Raw genomic sequence first — 18,857 nt, forward strand, 5'->3', positions numbered from 1 at the left:
CAATAGTTTGAGTCATTTGATGCTTTTTGTTGTTGTTGTTACTGTGGATTTGTAAGAAGTCATTATGTTTTCTACAGACTAGAGGGATAGACAAATTATTTTATTAGCAATCAAATGGACTTGAACTGAGACCTCCCACAAATTGGATGAATCTTAAATTTTATGTTGAAAGAAAACAGACTGACAGAAAGAATATATTATCTAACTTCTACAAATAGGAAACATTAACCCATTTTGTTAGGCACTGAAACTTACTATCTTTGACAGGGATTATAGGATGACTGGAAAATATTAAAGGAATGTTCTAAAGTAATAGAAATGTTCCACATATAATTTTGGGTGGTTTTACAATTGCTGAAAGTCATCAAGCTGAATACTTCAAAATCTACTGTTTTATATGTAAATTAAGCCTTCATTTCTAGAAAGCTAATAACATATATTAAAAGTGTATCTGAAAACTGGGCAAATCAATCACTTTGTTCTTCACAGATAAATTACACATTCTCAGTGATAGCGCAGACACCATAGAGGTTAATCAGTGACCTTTAGATTTCTGAGTGATAAGTTTGTGGTATAAAATAACTTTAAATATGAAAACATTATTGTTTATATACATATATGTCCCTACTGCTTGATATTAAAGGAGAAAGGAAACTTTTCACCCACCAAAATAATCTGATGTCCTCCTTATTTACTTTGTCATTCCTATGAACCTTTTTCTGTCTTCAGAAGCAGGAAATCCAGAGATGGTGGGGCTGACAGAAACATGGGTGGGTAAGAAAAGCAAATCCAGTGAGGATAAATAACTGCATGTTCCACGGTGGGATGGATCCAATATAATTGAGGATGATATCACAGTAGGGCGGAGGGTTCATTATCAAGTTGCCATCAAATCGACGCTGGCTCCTGGTGACCCCAGAAGTGTCAGAGTAGAAGTGTTCTCCCTGATGTCCTGCTCTAGTTTAAAGTCGGTCTTAATGTATGGGCTGCTCCAGTAGGAATAATGGGTAAAGATCTTTTATTTTCCTCAAGAGAAAGACTTTGATAGAGAGTCAAATGCTCTTTAAACTACCCAGGATATTGCAGTATCCTGCAAAGAAGGAAATATTAAAACTCATCCACTGATAAAAATGATGAGAAAGTTAACGCTCCGTCCAGTTTTATCAAAATGACGTTGTTGGTGGAATTTGTCAGTAAAATACAGATGAACGGATCAGAAATCCCAAATGCTGAGGTAGAAGCACCTTTATTATTCGTCTTCTAGTTATTCTCAAAGGGCAAGTCAAAGAACTGTTCTTGCCTGTAATAAAGCTCTCATTAGTCCTTAGCCTTAAGAGAAAGTAAGAACAATGCATATTGAGACATGTCTTAATCCGTAGTGTTGGTGTAAGTTCCTTAAATATCTTTCCTTAAGAGGTCTGTTCTTTAAGATTGGGATATAGAATTTTTGTGTGTATATGCTGGATTTTTTTAAATGAAATAGTGGCAACTTATAGTAATACTGTTGATGTCCTTATATTGACAATTCTACATTAATATCTTTTCCTTGTGTTTTAATTTTATTGACCTAGTTAGTTACAGCTGGGTTTTAGTGGTAGATACAAAGAGCAGCATGGGACTCTTCATATACCTTTTAATGGAATTATAGAATTATTCCAATTCTTTCTTAATGATGTCTAGTTTCGTACATACGTGCTTCTCCCATTCCATGTCCAAGCATTAGTGTCTGCTTACAAATGTTCCTCTTCATTTGTGTTTCCAAATCTGAGATCTCAGCCTCAGGTATCATATCTGCTAGTCTACTCTAAGTATGCTCTATTGTACATAGGATTTTGAAGGCCTGCTATTTCTGAAGTGGATAGGGCAGCTTTCAGACTATTATATATAAGGTCGCTATGTGTGGCAGGCAACTCGATGGCACATAATAACAACTGCAACATTATAGAATTCACTTATCCAGTAATAACTTTAAAGTCCAAATTAAATCAGAATCCCAACTACTTTCTCATAAAATTAACCTAAGGTTTCATTTGCTGCTTCATTTTAAGCACTTTGACACCAAGACCCTTTTATGCCTTACTGAACTAGTTTTACAGGCCTCCTGGCCAATAATACCTTATTATAATAACACGTTAGAGTTTATAGAATTCTTTCACTAAATTAGTTTATCTGATCCACCCATCGCTTGTATGTGTGCAGGTATTATTATCTACAGTTTATAGAGTTTCCGGGAAATACGGTCACATACTCATGGCTATCTAAGCAGGTCAAAGCATCTACTTTCCCAATATTGTTGTTGTTATTGTTATGTGTTGTGGAGTCTACTACAACTCATCGTGACCCTACAAGCAATGGCTCTGAACTCTGCCTCATCCTGAGCCAAACGTACCATCTCAAACATAACTGACCTCATTAGCACAGTCACTGTGTCAATCCATCTCCTCCAGGGCCTTCCTCTCTCGTACTGGTCGTCTCACTTTCCAAGCATGATGTTCATCTTCAAGGACTGGCCTCAGCTGGCAGTGTGCCCAAACTATGTGGGACAGAGTTTAAAAATCCTTGCTTCCTCAGACAAGAGGTAAAGAAGAAAAGTTAAGCCAGCTCATTTCATGCTTAATGCTGTCCTTGTCAGAAAGATTGTTGGTCCATTGTTCAAATTACTAAAGACAGCAAGATATTTGTAAATTATCTTACAATAAATGATTTTAAAATAAAAAAAAAAAATCCTTGCTTCCAAGGACCAACCTGTTTTTACTTTCTGCAGGACAGACGCATTTGTTCTCTTGGTGGTCCATGGTATGATCAATACACTTGTCCAGCACGACAGCTCAAAGGCTTCTTCTTCTCCTGTCATCCTTAGTCATTGTCCAGCTTTCAGATGCATAGCAAACCATTGTGAAGGCCATTTCCCAATACACCATTCTCTAAAGTATTAGCCCTTTAAGTATAGGAAATGTCTCAAGTATACTGACAGGCATACCCATCTTGTTTTATGTTGAGATAACCTAAATGTCAAATTTTAAAACAGTAGTATTGTGTCTCTCATAACAAAGACATTTCGAGATTTGTGTTGTTATACGTCTTACGTTTCATTTAGATTTAAATCAAACTCATCTAAAAAAGTAAACCTAAGAGTCAGTTGAGTCCCAATATAGTGGTGCATTTACTTAACAGACGTTTATCAGACACTGATTATATAACAGGTACAAGGAATGTCTATGGCTAAAGAGCCCTGGTAGAGCGATGTCTAAGCTGTCTGTTGTTAACAGAAAAGTCAGTAGTTCAAACCCATCACTAGTTCTATGGGAGGAAGAGAAAGCATTCTGCTTCCATAAAGAGTCTAACCTTGGAATCTATGAGGTGGTTCTACTTTGTCATGTAGGGCGTTGTGAGTGGGGATTGCATTATCAGCAATGAATGGAATTTTTTTCTTTTTCTTTTGCAAATGATATTTTTATATTCTCAGTGGTATATGCTGTTAACATGTCCACGTATAAAACAAAGTCATCAGGGACCAAAGCTAAATAAACTTTCCTTAATCATAAACAAATACCCTTAGGGACTGAATTGTTGGTCCTGGAGCTTTGAATTCATAGTCAGTTGTTATACCATCAAGTCCTGGGGCTTTATTTTTGTTCATGCCTTCAATGCAGTTTGAATTCCTTCTTCACTATTGATTCTTGGTCATACTCCACTTCCTGAAATGGTTCTGTGTCAATTCTTTTTTGTTTCATTTTTTTTATTATGCTAGTTTATTTACAAAATTTAAATATGTTGTTTTCCAGACCAGATTCTTCAAATTTTCCTTACCCCCCCATCAAATTGTATAACCCCATGATTATAATTCTCCCCTGACCCCTCTCACATACTCATCCCTTTGCTTCTACCCCTTATATCCTCATACTCATTTTATAATAATGGTTTTTCCTTTTTTTATTCATTATTATTATTATTAATTTCTATGAACATTTACAGAGATCTTGGATTTCCATTCATTCATTGTTGCACTTTTCTCCCTGCCCATCCCCCCTACAATAATGGTTTTATGCAATATTTGTCCTTGTGGGACTGAGTTCACTCAGCATAATGCTCTCCAGTTTCTCCCAAAGTAGGTAATCATTTACAAAATCATTGCTCCTGCATGCTGCATAGTATTCCATTGTATGAATGTACTATAATTTCTCAATCCATTTGCTTGTGGTTAGACACATGTGCTGTTTCTATGCATGTTCTTGCATTGGTGAATAACACTGCTGTGAACATTGGTGTACAAGTCTCTGTTTGTGCCTCAGTTCTCATTTTCTCAGGGTATATTCCAAGCAGTGGAATAGCTGGGTCATATGGAATTTCATTTTTTAATGGGAAATGTCGAGAGAAGATCAACAGTCCAATCTGATAGTTAAATCACTCCTGTTCATCAGTGAACTTCTGAGAAATGGGACACAGGAATTTTCCATATCCAGGTATTCTTCATGGTGAATCTCAATGTGTGTTACATAATTAAGGTCCCCATATGGTCTTCATTATGCCTTCCTACATTTCTTTCCCACAAAGTTCTATAAAAAATGTGAAATGACTTAAGCGATAGCATTTAATTTTCATTGAACTGATATTTTACGTAAGTGTAAGGAAGACATTCTCAGTAATTACTTGGAAACTATGTTGTTGTTGATTGCCTTTGAGTCAGAATGAGTCATAGTGACCCTATGAACAAAAGACCTGAAGTCTTTCTATATCTATCGACATTTATCAAAGTTCATAGAGTTTCCAGAGGCATGTCATTTAGGAAGTGGATGCCACTCCATATAAGTGCCAGAAATATTTTTCCTTCCACCTAGAAGCATATTGATACTGTTGTTGTTATGTGACTTCAAGTTGTTCATAACTTATAATGACCCTATGTACAATAATAGCTCTGATTCCTGTGCTATTCTGAGCCAGTCTCACTGACTCAGACACACCTAACCCCATTGCCCCAGTTACCATATCAATCCATTTCATCCAAGGTGTTCCTTTCCTCTGTTCTTTTCCACCTTTCCAAGCATGATGTCCTTTTCCAAGGACTGGTGCCTCCTGGCCATGTGTTCAAAGTATGTGAGATGGAGAACATTCTAGCCTTCAAGGAGAAACTTGGTTTCACCCTCTCCAAGATAGACTTACTTGTTTTCCTGGCAGTCCATGCTTTGTTCAATACTCTGCTCCAGCATCACAGCTGAAAGTCTTCACTTTTTCTTCTGTTACCCTTAGTCATCGTCCAGCTCTCTGATGCAGAGAATGCAATTGAGAAGATCAGGCACACCTTAGTCCCTAGACTGACATGATTGCTCTTTAGCACTTTGGAGAGGTCCCTGACAGCAGACTTCCCCAATGCAATGAATCTTTTGAATCTCTGACTGCTAGTACCAGGAGTGTTGATTGTGAAGCTGAACAAGATGAAATTGTTAACAACCTCAATCTCTTCTCCATCAGTCATGGCACTGCCAGGTGGCCCAATGATGAGAATATGGGTTTTCTCAATGTTGTGCTTCAATCCATATTGAAGACTGCAGTCCTTGGCCTTCTGCAGCAAATGCGTTAGGTCCTCCTTAGTTTCAGCAAGCAAGGTTGTATCATCTGCATAACACAAGATGTTGATGAGTCATCCTCCAATCCTTATGCCACACTCCTCAAAAATTTCAGCCTCCTGAATGATCTGTACCTCATACAGATTGAAAAGGTATAGAGACAGGATGCATCCCTGATGCACTTTCTTTCTGATCTTGAACCATACAGTGTTTATTTATTCTGACATTTGCCTCCTGGTCCAAGTATTGGTTTCTCATGAGCACAATCAAATGTTTTGGGATTCCCATTCTTCTCAAGGTTAGCCACAATTTGTTATAATCTACATAGTCAAATGCCTTTGCATAGTCAACAAAATACAGATAGACGTTCCTCTGGTACTCTTTGCTTTCAGCCAAGATCCATCTGACATTGGTGATGTCTGTAGTGCTGTTGTCTCTTCCAAGCTCAGCTTTTATTTCTGGCAGTTCTCTGTCAATATATTGTTCCAGTTGGATAATTCTTCTTTTCTCATTATTTCCCTAATTCATTTTATTCTCTTCTTCTCCAATCCCTTTGACTTAAAAATGGATATTCTTCTGGGAATTATCATTTTCTTGGTGATGTAAAATTCAATTTCTATATTTTATATTCTGGAGATTGCCTACTTATAGACAAATACTTGATGTATTTCTAGGAGATGATTTTAGATTTTATAATTACAATTATTGTTGTTGTTGAATGCCATCCAGTTAGAACCAAACCATAGCTGGCCCTCTGGAGGGAGTTAATAACATGGGCGGAGATTGTCCTTCTCCCATGCGGCTGCTGGTGGATTCAAACCTTGTGCCTTCAGGATTGCAGTGTAGTTTCTTACCACTAGGCTGCCAGTATGAGCTTAATATTGCCTCACATGCCTGTGAAAGAGTGACAGTGGGTAAGGAAGATCAGAGGAGAGTTGAAGCATTTGAATTATAGTGTTGGCAAAGAATACGAAATATACCATTGGCTGCCAGAAGAAAAGCAAATCTAATAAAGACACCTGGACCTGTTCTTTCTTCATTGGAAGAAAAAAAGAAAAAGAAAAGCAAATCTGTCTTGGAAGATGTACGTGCAGAATACTCCTCAAAAACAAGAATGGAGAGACCTCATCTCATGTGCTTCAGGCATATTATCAAGAGGGACCCACTAGTCTCTGGAGAAAGTATCATTCCTGGTAAAGGAGAGGGTCAGGAAAGCAGGAGGAAGACCCTCAATGAGATGAGCTGATGCAGGGTCTGTAACAGGAGCTGAATCAGAAATGATTGTGCAGTTGGGACACAACCAGGCAGTGTATTGTTCTATGATTTGCGGAGCTGCTAAGGGTTGGAACTGAATCAATGGTACCCAACAACATGAGTTAAAATTGATTCAATGGTACCTAACAACAACACACACCCGCTGTTGGGTTTTGTTTGTGGTTTGTTTTTTTTTCCCCAGTGACCATTATTGGGGCTCCCAGTGTTGTTTTTTTCTGACTTCCTCACTATCTCTATCAACATAGCCCATTTATTATTATTATTATTAATAATAATAATAAATTAAATGTTCTTCCTTGTCCCTAATCAGATTTCCGATTCAATCTTAATCTCCAATCTCCTTTCCTCTCCACTGGTGTTACCTTATTTTTCTAGCTCAGAGGAGCCAGACTCTTAAAGTGTTTCTTGAATTTACATATTGTAATCTCATCTGCTGATTTCCTTTGGCGGCCATTGTATATTTGATAATTCTATTATTATAGATAATTATCTGCAAATCCATTTTGTTTTCACAAGCATGTCTGGAACCCCTGCTGGCTTGTCTGAAATATGTCATTTGTTGCCAACAAGTTGATTCCAACTCAGGCAACCCTACCTGAACTGAGCAGAGATGTCCCATAGTGTTTTGAAAGCTGTGAACTTTCAAAAGCAGGTCGTAAGGCTTGTATTTGGAGGCCTGGGTAGGTGAAAACCACAATCTTTGTGATAAGCATCGTGCATTTAACTGTACTGCCCAACAACTTCATAAAATATACAGGGACTTTTTAATAAAAACATTTAAGAGAGAAATATGTTTACTTCTTAAACCTGAAAACTAGAAGTGTATGTCTTTCACACCACACTTGGAATACCTTCAAATGTCAGAGCTGTCAGAAGGTTCTTTTATGCACGTGTGTGCCTACGTAATCTACTTTTATATCTATGAATACTATCTATGCAAATAATATCCACTATATCTGTTTATGTATGAACATCGAAGTGTGCTGTTTGTAGAAAATAATCAACATGCAAGTGACCAAATATTAATTTTGTGAAAAGCTATACTCTAATACTTTTTCTTTCCTCAACATGGTGTTTCCCCATCTCTGCATTTTGAGACTTTGGCTTCTTGGGGAATCAAAAAGAAAATCAAAATAGGAATTGAGTTGTTGAAGTAGATTTTATAAAGTCTGTTTTAAAAATAACTTCAAGACTGGAAAGCTAGAAGATCTGTTCAGAAACCCAGAATAAAAGCTCTATTCTTTCCAGATGTGAGTCCATTAGTGGTGAGAATGGTTAGTGTGTTTGACTGCTAACTAGAAGGTTGGAGGTTCAAGACCACCTAATGTGTTCTAGAATACAGGCCTACGAATGCATTTTTGAAAAATCAGCTACTGAGGCCCTATGGAGCATAATTCTTCTCCGACGTACATGAAGAGCTGCCATGAGCTGGAATCAGCTGCAATTGGTCTTTTGTTTCTTTGTTTTGCAATGATAAAATGGAGGTTAGGAGGTTTTACTATTAAGCAATTAAAGGTAGAACAGAAAGTAGACCTAGAACCTTGGATTCAACTCTTCTGTCCAACTTCAGGAATACTTAAGTAAGAGAGTCCCTCACACCCTCCCTTAGCCCACACTTAATAAAATCTTGGCAGTGTTGTGTTCAAAGCTCACAGTATATTAGAATTAGAAACTGAGAAGGACCTGAAGCACTTGCTGCAGAAGGTCGAGGACTGCAGCCTTCAATATGGATTGAAGCTCAGCATTAAGAAAATAAAGATTCTTACCACTGGGCCGATTGGCAGCATCATGATAGATAATGAAGAGATTGAGATTGTTAACGACTTCAGTTTGCTTGGCTCCACAATTAATACTCTTGGTACCAGCAGTCAGGAAAGTCTGTTGTCAGAAACCTCTCCTAATAGTGAAGAGCAATGGTGTCAATCTGGAGACAGAGGTGTGCCTGTTCTAGGCCATGGTCTTTGCAATATGCATCAGAAAGCAGGACAATGACTAGGGACGACAGAAGGAGAATTGATGCCTTTGAGCTGCAGTGCTGGAGAAGATCCTGGAGAGGGTGAAACCAAGTTTTTCCTTGGAGGAAGGATTCTGAAGCTCCATCTCACATAGTTTGGGCATATAACAGGCAGGGACCAGTCCTTGGAGGGAGCTGGCATGCTTGGGAGGGTGGAGGGACAGCACAAGAGAGGAAACCCTCGATGAGCTGGATTGACTTAGTGACTGGGGTACAGGGGGAAGGTTGTGTTAGAGACAATAAGGTTGGCTCAAGATAGAGCAGGGCTCAGAGCTGTAGTACACAGGGTCACTATGAGTCACAGGCAACTCGACAGCACATAATAACAACAACAACGTACTGGAAATGACGAGCAATGGAGAGGATGCTGCTGTTTTACCTGCAATGTTGAAGAAGAGCTGACACTCAATGATGAGATCAGGATATACCAGAACACTGACATCAAGCAGCCTAGGACCATCCTATGGAGGGAAGGACCAAGAGCACACATATCTCAGGAGGCCTACAGGTCACTGCCCGTCATGTTACCAGATGCCCTGAAGTTGACTCCTAGTCATAGCTGCCAAGAGAGCAAAGCCCTGCCAATCCCGCACCGTCCTCTCAGCCTCTGCTGTGCTTATGCCCATCATTGTAGTCTCTGTGTTAAAGCAGCTCATAGAGGGTCTTCCTCCCCTTTGCTGACCCTCTGCTTTTCCAGGCATGATGTCCTTTTCCAAAGGTTAGCCCTTCGTCATGTCAAAGCATTGAGACAAAATCTCACCTTCATAGTCGTCATCGTCATCATCATCATCACCAGCTCACTCAGGATGCATTCTTCCGAGGCTAAGATAAAGAAGAAAGGTCTGGCGATCTCCTTCCCCAAATGAACCAATTAAAACTGCACAAAACACAACAGAATATTGTCCAATGTAGTTCTGGGAGATGGGCCTCTCAGAAAAGGCACTCAGAATACCCAGTAGCCCCAGCACTGGATGCAAGCCTTCCAATGGCCATGAAGATGCTGCCGCTCCAGGCAGTTTTATTACCTGGGTTCTAGTCCATGGGTCTCCTTGAGTCAGAGGTGACTTGATGGCAACTAACAACACATATAGATATTTCTTTATTTTGAATTGGTGTTTATTTCCTTTAAGTATGTTGGCAGAAATATTGAACTTGACACTGAGACTCTCGTTTTTGGTTGGTTTTTTTTTTCCCCTATAGACACCTGGGTAGCCTTGTTACTGTCCTTACCAGGCAGCACATGCGATGGCTCTGGAACATCAGTGGAAGGAAGCCCTTCTGGATTGGTGAGTAATCCTGCTGCACGTAGGAGGGAGGCATGGACACCAGGAGACTGGACACCTCCCTCCAAGCCCTCCCGCAGACCTCAGTGACCAGCAGACCAGTTGTTCAGCTATGTTTGACAACCACCTGTCCTTTAAAACTCCCCTTACATCTTTTGGCATACATAATGCTTTCATTTTAAAACATCTATTCAAAAGAAAGGAGGAGCTCCTCATAGCACAGTGGACTAAATGCTGGACTGTTAATGAAAAGATTTTTGGTTCAAATCTACCAGTTGCTCCATAAGAGAAAGATGGGCAATCTGTTCTTATTAAGATTGGCAGCCACAGCAACCTCACGGGTTAGTTTTTACTCTCTCCTCGCAGTTCATCCACTCAAATACAGTAGGTATAAGAAATAATTGAGTAGCTTGGTTAGATTTAGAGGTAAGAAAATACACTACAATTTCTGGATGTAGAAAATGAGAAATAGTTATAAATCAGGTTTGGTTATATAAATTAGAGTATGACTCTATGAAGGAATAGCTAATATTTATTGCTTTTTTATTTTACACTGACTTATTTACAAAGTTCATATATATTGTTTTCCACACAAGATCCTTCCCGTTTCCTTCACACCCCCCATTGAATTGCACAACCCTGTGATTAATACCACCTTCCCCACACCCGTCCTCACCCCTCTGCTTCCATCCTTCCCTCTTCCCCCGACCCCGGATCCTCATACTCATTCTACAATAATGGTTTTATACAGTATTTGTCCTTGTGGGACTGAGTTAGTTCACTCAGCATAATGCTCTCTAATCCCTCCCAAGGTAGATAATCATTTACAAAATCATTGCTTCTGCAAGCTGGGTAGTATTCCATTGTGTATTTATTGCTTTTTTAAATATTTTAAATATTAAAGGAATGATAAAAGCTCTTGTTTATTCATTCATTCAATAAATATATACTAGTTGTGTATTGTGCTAGATATAAAATATTGTGGTAAATAAGGTGCTAAATAAAACTAAGTCCACAACCATATAAAGCGTGAGATAAGTTTGAAAGATAAAATTAATTTAGATGTATGTGGAATGTCTGTGTATATGTGCATACATTTGCATGTGCTTATGTTACAATTTGAAGTATTAGATATGGCTTATTCCCAGGTCAGAATTAAAAGTAATCATGACTCATTTTTATTAATGTCTGAATTGTTAATATTTTCTAAAATTTTAACTATAAGTCCTTTATAACCATTTTAGAAACAGAATTCTCATGGTACATTTAATCAGATTTCCTGTTCCCTCCCCTTAAAAGCATTGCATTTGAGGGAACTATAAGACCCATTCTGTTGGTATTGCAAAGCTTTTATAATAGTAAGTCTTTATATAAACTTGAGAATATTAAGCTGATGCACTGTGCTCTACACCCACAATATCTTATTTCAGGGCTCTAGCCTCTTCAAGTGGTTAGCATAGCATTATCTGATCAATAATTCATGGAAACACCCGAGAAGGAGGAGGTACTGTGTCACTAACCAAATGGATTCCATTTGATTTCGCTGGAAAATATGGACTTCTCCTCAGTTTGGGGCAGGTTTACTGTGCTGTGTAGCTGAGACTGATTTCACACTCAAACTAGGTTTGCGGACAGCAGCACACGCTATATTCCAGAGCATTCCATCTTCATTGTAGTCTTTTGTAATTCACTTAGGAAAAACAGAGCTAGAGGGGCACCGCTTTAAGAAAATATTATACTACTTTACAACATTAAAGTGCAAAAACTGCCTGTGAGAGAAGGGGGCCAGCAGAGCAAAGCTCCTTTAATTGGAATTGTAGCAGATTAAAAACTCTTAAATTTCAGACTAAAAATAACACGTGGGGAGGAAAAAAAATCTACTGCTGTTTCATTGATTCTAACCCATAATAATCCTGTGGAATGGAGTAAAACGACCCAGTAGGATTCCCAGCCAATCACTCTTTACAGATTCAGTGGCTGGTAGATTCAAACCTGGCCTTTCAGTAGCAGTCCAGTGCTTAATCTTTTGGGCCACCAGGTCTCCTAATACATAGAGATCTGCTTTCAAATGTGAAATGTGAAAACCAAGGTCTCTAAATAATGAGGAAAAACAATAGACAAGAGTGAGTATGTTTCTCTGGCCAAGTTGTTCTGTGTATAGAATGATAGGAATAGCACCAGTCGCTGCTATTTCTTAAACACTTAGATACAGCAAAAGCTTTAAATGACTTCTTTAATTTAATTCTCAAAACAGTCCTCAAAGGACTGCTTCTATCCTCACTTTATGATGAGTTTTCAAAAATTCCACTTCAGTTTCTGCCCAAAGGCAAGCAGTGAATCTGAGATTTGCATGAGAGTCTTTCTGGGGCCAAAGGCTTGTGCTGTTAATAGGGATTTCTATGATTCCTTGCTTCTGTTATTTATTTAAGGTACCCGGTGGCATAGTGTGCAGCATGTTGAACTGCTAGCCAAGAGTTTGGTGGTTCGAATCTATCAGGTGCTCCTTGGGAGAAAGATATTTATCCTTCATAAAGATTTAGTCTTGGACAATGAAGAGTTAGTCTAAGTCAGAACTGACTCAAAGCCAGTGGATACTAACTTACTTGGAATTCTTGTGTTGTCCAAACACTTAATTGTTTGAGCTCCTAATTAAAAGGCTGTTGGAAAACAATGAAAGAATTTTTTCTTTTACTTTTCCAAACGAAGGCTGCATAGTGGAGTGGACTTGGAGGGATTGTATAACAATGAAAGAATTTTACTTTTCAAAGAGAAGAACGAATTGGGGCGGGGGAGCTTGGGCAGGGAGAAAAGTGCAACAATGAATAGATGGAAATCCAAAGTCTCTGTAAACTTTCATTAAAATTAATAAAAAGAAAAAAATGGAGGGGAGGCGGAGATTATAGGCTTGAATTCACCCAGAGATGCCTTGGAAGAAAGACCGACTGGTCTACCTACTTCCAAAACACTTAGCCGCTGAACACCCTGGGAATCAGTGTTTGCCTCCGATGCCCTTTGAGGGTCTGGGTGAGTGGGCATCCTCTGGTTATCATTTGTTTTAGAGCCTGGGTTCGCACTTGCATGAGATTCCCGAGTTTAAATCAACAGACTGGACATGATGTCTGTGCCTAAATGTAATAAAATAATCTTGAACCTTTTTTTCTTTTGTTCACATTAGGGTTGAGTGACCAAGGACCCCAGGGTCACTGGCAATGGATTGGTGGTGAACCTGTCACCTTCACCAACTGGAAGAAAATGCCCCCTCAGCATTCAAAGTCCAGGAAAAACTGCGTTTTGGTTCAAAGACAAGGGAAGTGGCAAGCACGGGACTGTAGGCAAGGCCGAGGGCACAGTTACATCTGCTCCAGAAGACTGGCGGGGCCTGGCCTCTAGCCCCCCCCCCCCCCCCTGAGAGGTGTATATCCCCCGAGAAGTTTTTCCCCCCCCCCCCCCCCGGGGGTTTCTCACCTGCTTACTTACGGCATTTGTGAATGTTCCTCCAGAGAAAACCAGTTGTTGAGACTGACTGCTTACATTTTTGAAATTATAGTTTATGAATGATTCTCTCTAGTTAAAAAGGGATCATCAATGCAGTGTTCCAGAAAGATTGAGAAGCACCTATTTTTTAGAAGAGATACAGTTTTTGCATCTCAGTGCTTTTTCAATGGATAGCCTGCAATATTAAAAGGTGTGGGATTTGATTATTCTAGGAAACCTCCCCCAACTCCTGGATCTCAGGCAGTGCCCTCCTCATCGCCCTTGGAATTTTTGGTTCCATTTCTCCAGATGAATCCTTTCTGAGTCTACATCACAGGAACTCCAAGCACCCCATTCTGTGTGAAGTGAAGTAAGCCCTATCCAGTCATTGACCGAGTTAGGGCTAAGAACACATGGCTTGTCCCTCCAGAGACCTAAATGTGACACTTGAGACTAAAGGCTGTGGATAAAAAGGGGAAATTTTTTTTTTGAAAGGTATATTGTCAAAGGAAGGTTTTAGATGGGAGAACTAGTTTATGGAATTTCATCTGTAAAGCTCTGTATTCCAGGGGCTCCCTCCAACATCTGTCTACCCATCACTGTTCATTAAACGCATCTCCTCTGCACATCAGAGTGTTAGCATTGCACCATTCCAAAGCTCGTAGTTGTGTGTCTCTGGAGCAATGAGAAATTTGAAGTACCACCCTCTCCTCGCCTGCCTGTATAAATGTTGTTGTTGATTGCCTTCAAGTCAAGCATGACTCATAGTGACCCTATGAACGAAAGGCCTGAAGACTTTCTATAACTACTGACATTTATCAAAGTTCATACAGTTTCCACAGATACGTTGTTTATTGAAGTGGCTGCTATTCCTGCTTCCAAGCCTGTATAATACTGACTGGCATTTCTCAAGGATGTTTAAAGTGGAAAGTATAAACGATTATGGTTGCCATATGGAAGAAAAGTATTGCTTAGTGAGAATTGTGTGAGTGAACTGTGTAGATTATCAAAAAATATAACACAAAGGGGGAGAAGAATCTGTATTTTAAGAAAAACCTACATTCTCATTGACTGAGCCCCTGAATCTTTAATCTTTGTAGAAATACCATGCTAACTTGATTTTGATTCTCTTAATGTAAAGGAACTTTATCTATTTTTTTTATTTCAACTGACTTACAACTCTCTTCTGAAATTAAGGTTCTAATTATAAGAAACAGGAAATTGGAACTTGATTTTTTAAATAGTGAATCCAACATTTTCCTCATTTCCTACGCAGGGAAGGTGTGTCTGTGAGAGTGACAGCCTTCTCTGGAAACATCAGTGCAACTGAAGATTCAATATGGGTTCTCAGACAGACTGAGTTGGGTACATGTTTTCTCTTAACACTTTGCATAAAACCAGATGGTTGAAAGCATATCAGTCCAACTTAAGGTATTCCCAACAGGACAAGCCTCCTTTATTTTGGTTCATAACCAACTTTTGATTAATAGAAGAGTTTACAGGGTGGTTGGGTTAAGGGTCAAATGTTCTAATTCTTGTTGCTAGGATCCTCTAAGTTACCTACAAGTCCTAAGTAATCCTCTGAAAAGCAGACCAAGCTTTGCCTACCCTGCGCCTCTTACTTAAATCCAAACATCATAAAGATGGAGTCAGGTGGCACCTTATCATGGATTGGAGGCCGGTAGACCACACAGCTTTCCTATGTCACACGATCATTCTCTTGTGTTTAACCCAAAGATGTCAAATCCATATTCCCACACCAGTTCCAGCCAATATTCCTTCTGATATACTTTTACAATGTGGAAAGGGGACCTTCAGGATACAGAGGAAACAAGTTGGTGACTTGAAAGAATTAAGCCCTTGGAGGGAAAGCAGAAATTCAAGGAATGAGGGATTCATGGTTAACTCCTCCCTCCTGGAACTCTTAAACTCCTCCCTCCTGGAACTCTTAAACTATAAAACCAAACAAACCCAGTCGGCATGAGAGTTTTGGTATACATTTCTGCAGTGAAAGTATTTAGGTATAATTGAAAATACTAGCATAAAGACAAAATTTTATTTTTACCATAACAACTAAAAAGTAGCCACAATAACTATAAAATTATAAAACTTATAACTAGAACAGCTATAATAAAGTAGAAGAATTTTTAAAAATATTTCATAACATACACTATTTAGTTGTAAAGTCCAAGTAGTTGAAAGAAGATACAAAGGAAAAGTCAGGCAAGTTTTGGTGCTAAGCAGTTATGACCTTCATTCCTTACTCATGACTGGTCTTTGGATGGGGGAAGCGGAGACAGGAAGAAAATTGTTGGCATGGTTTCTTCTCTCTTGGTTTGTTGCTGTCGGGCTGCAGTTTGTGGTAGGAAAGAAAGAAAAGATACGGAATAAAGAGTAAAATGGAAATGAAGATTATAGGAGAGGATGAGAAAGAAGAGAAGGCTGTGTAGGAGGGAATGAAGGCCAGTTATGGTCCCAGAAAGGAGATCAACAGAAAGGACTTGAACTTTGCCCACTTCCTCTTTGCGAATTGTAACACTAACTCATGTATAGCCTTTCAGAACCATCGGATTTTTGGCCTTTGAAAACCACACAGCATATATTTGCTAAAACCAAGCTTAAAATACAATAAAAATTGTACCTTCTTCCAAAAACTGATGAAAATTAATTCAGCAGTCTTTATTTACATTTCTGGTTTTGTTTATTTTTAAGACAGCCAAGAAGAATACATGCATATATTTTAACTACACTATGGTTCTGAGTAATTTAAACCATAAACTGGTGCTGATTCATTTTCTTCAACAAGGCAGCATATTAAATGTACTGTATCTGGTGTATCACAATTAATAAAACATACTTATTTCTACTTTTGGTCGATTGCTTCCACAGTTTTTTAAATTTTCCCCTAGCTATACATGGGCTTTATGTTTAATTATTTTATTCATTGTAATAAGAAGAGATGGGTGAGAAAACCCAATGAAGTCTCTTTTATTCTTACAGGTTCAACCAGCATTTAGTTACATTATTTCCATCCTCTATCCAGCATTTATTCAACAGATGTTGAATATGGAGTGTCAACACTGACCCTGACATTGCTCTACATGCTGCAGATAATTTGTGTTGTTGCTGTATACCACAGAGTCAGAACAGACCCATAGCTGACTCTCTGGTGGGTTTTCAGAGGCAGTTATCTTCAAGGGAGGAGATTGCCCATCCTTCTCCCAGAGCAGCAGGTAGCCTGGAACTGTGTGCCTTCAGGATTGCAGCACGGCTTCTTGTCACTAGGCCACCAGAGCTCTCTGTAGATACTAGAGAGAATACAAATATGAGATGCTTCCCTAGATGTCCTCATCAAGTTGTGTCAAGAAATCTGGAGGACAACCACTTGGCCAACTGGCTGGAAGAGATCTATCTTTGTTCCCATTACAAAGAAAGAAGATCCAAAAGAGTGTGGAAATTATCGAACAATATCATTGATATCACAAAAAAGTAGAGCAGCACATCAACAGAGAACTGCCAGAAGTCCAGGCTGGCTTTACAAGGGGTCTTGGTACTAAGGATATTGTAGCTAATGTTAGATGGATCTTGGCTGAAAGCAGAGAATACCAGAGAAATGTTTATCTGTGTTTCATTGATTATGCAAAGGCGTTTGACTGTGTGGATCACAATAAACTGTGGCTGACTCTCAGAAGAATGGGAATCCCAGAACACTTGATTGTACTAGTGTGAAACCTATACTTGGACCAGAAGGCAGTCATCAGAACAAAGCAAGGAGACACTGCATGGTTCAAAATTGGGAAGGGTGTATGTCAGAAATGTGTCCTATCTCCATACTTTTTCAACCTATATGCAGAACAGATTATCCGGGAGGCTGGGCTCTATGAGGAGAAGTGTGGCATCAGGATTGGAGGAAGAGTCATCAACAATCTGCATTATGCAGATGACACAACCCTACTTGCTGAAACTGAGGAGGACCTGAAGCACTTGCTGCAGAGAGTCAAGGACTACTGCAGCCTTCAATATTGAGGCTCAATATCAAGAAAACAAAAATTCTCACCACTGGGTCAATTGACAGCATCAGGATGGATGGTGAAGAGATTGAGATTGTTCACAGTTTTAGTTTGCTTGGCTCCACAGTCAACACTCTTGGCACTAGCAGCCAGGAAATGAAAAGATGCATTGCAATGGGAAAGTCTGTTGTTAGGGACCTCTCCAAAGTACTGAAGAGCAATGGTGTCACTCTGGAGACTAAGGTGCATCTGATACAGGCCATGGTCTTTGCAAACACTTGCTATGCATCAGAGAGTTGGACAATGACTAGGGAGGACAGAAGGAGAATTGATGCCTTTGAGCTGTGGTGCTGGAGAAGAGTATTGAATGTACCCTGGACTGCCAAGAAAACAAACAGATTCATCCTGGAGAGGGTTAAACCAGGCTGCTCTTTGGAGGCAAAGATTCTGAGGCTTCATCTGACATACTTTGGACATGTAGTAAGGGGGAACTGGTCTTTGGAGAGGGACATCATGCTTGGGACGGTGGAGGGCCAGCGCAGGAGGGGAAGACCCTCTTTGAGGTGGATTGATTCATGACTGGGGTAATCGGGATGGGTGTGTCAGAGACAGTGAAATTGGCCCAGGATGGGGCAGGATTTAGGGCTGTTATGCGTAGGGTCGCTATGAGTTGCAGGCGACTTGATGGCACATAACAACAACAAAAGCATAGCTCAGATATGCAAACTTCTTAACACCTGCTTTTAGCCTCAAGCCTTTTATTAGGGAGGAAGTCTCAGTAGACATCATTGATTACTTTATTCTTTGCAATTGGAGGTACAAACAGTTTAGAAGGTCTTTTGTTACCTTTCTCTCCTGATTAAGAAACGGGATGCTTTGTTGAACTTATTACAATCAGGTCAAAGTGCTATTGGTAGAGGGCGACACATATTTCTTGTCTCCAAAACCAAATTAGTACGTAAAATGTTTTCATCTAGTTAGTTGATTTTGTAACAGTTTTTCCTTTCTAAAGCAACCTGTGTCTCAGCTATGTTGGAAATTGAAGTCAGTCAGGGAATGGTTTTTCTCTATGAATGTCAATAACCTCTCAATGAGGATTGTGGCAAGATTCAGCCTACGGTTGAAAACAATAGGTAAAAATGGCAGACGCAAAAGTTCACATATTGTGTGATTGGATGTCTATGAAATGCACAGAATAGGCACCTCCTCGGATAGAAAGCAGGTAAATGTGTGTTGG

General features: G+C 39.4%; 1 protein-coding gene across 1 annotated transcript in view; it reads left to right on the top strand.

The window, feature by feature from the left end:
* The window catches only part of FREM1 (FRAS1 related extracellular matrix 1), a 157,038-nt gene extending 143,512 nt beyond the window's left edge, over positions 1 to 13,526 (top strand). The window contains exons 35-36 of the mRNA XM_006881353.1: positions 10,054 to 10,139; positions 13,312 to 13,526. Coding sequence (XP_006881415.1) covers positions 10,054 to 10,139; positions 13,312 to 13,526 — 301 coding nt within the window. The remainder of the gene's footprint in view (positions 1 to 10,053; positions 10,140 to 13,311) is intronic.
* Positions 13,527 to 18,857: the final 5,331 nt, after the last annotated feature.

Source organism: Elephantulus edwardii, unplaced genomic scaffold, assembly GCF_000299155.1.
Source record: "Elephantulus edwardii isolate Elephantulus edwardi_28Jun2011 unplaced genomic scaffold, EleEdw1.0 scaffold00014, whole genome shotgun sequence".
NCBI lineage: Eukaryota > Metazoa > Chordata > Mammalia > Macroscelidea > Macroscelididae > Elephantulus > Elephantulus edwardii.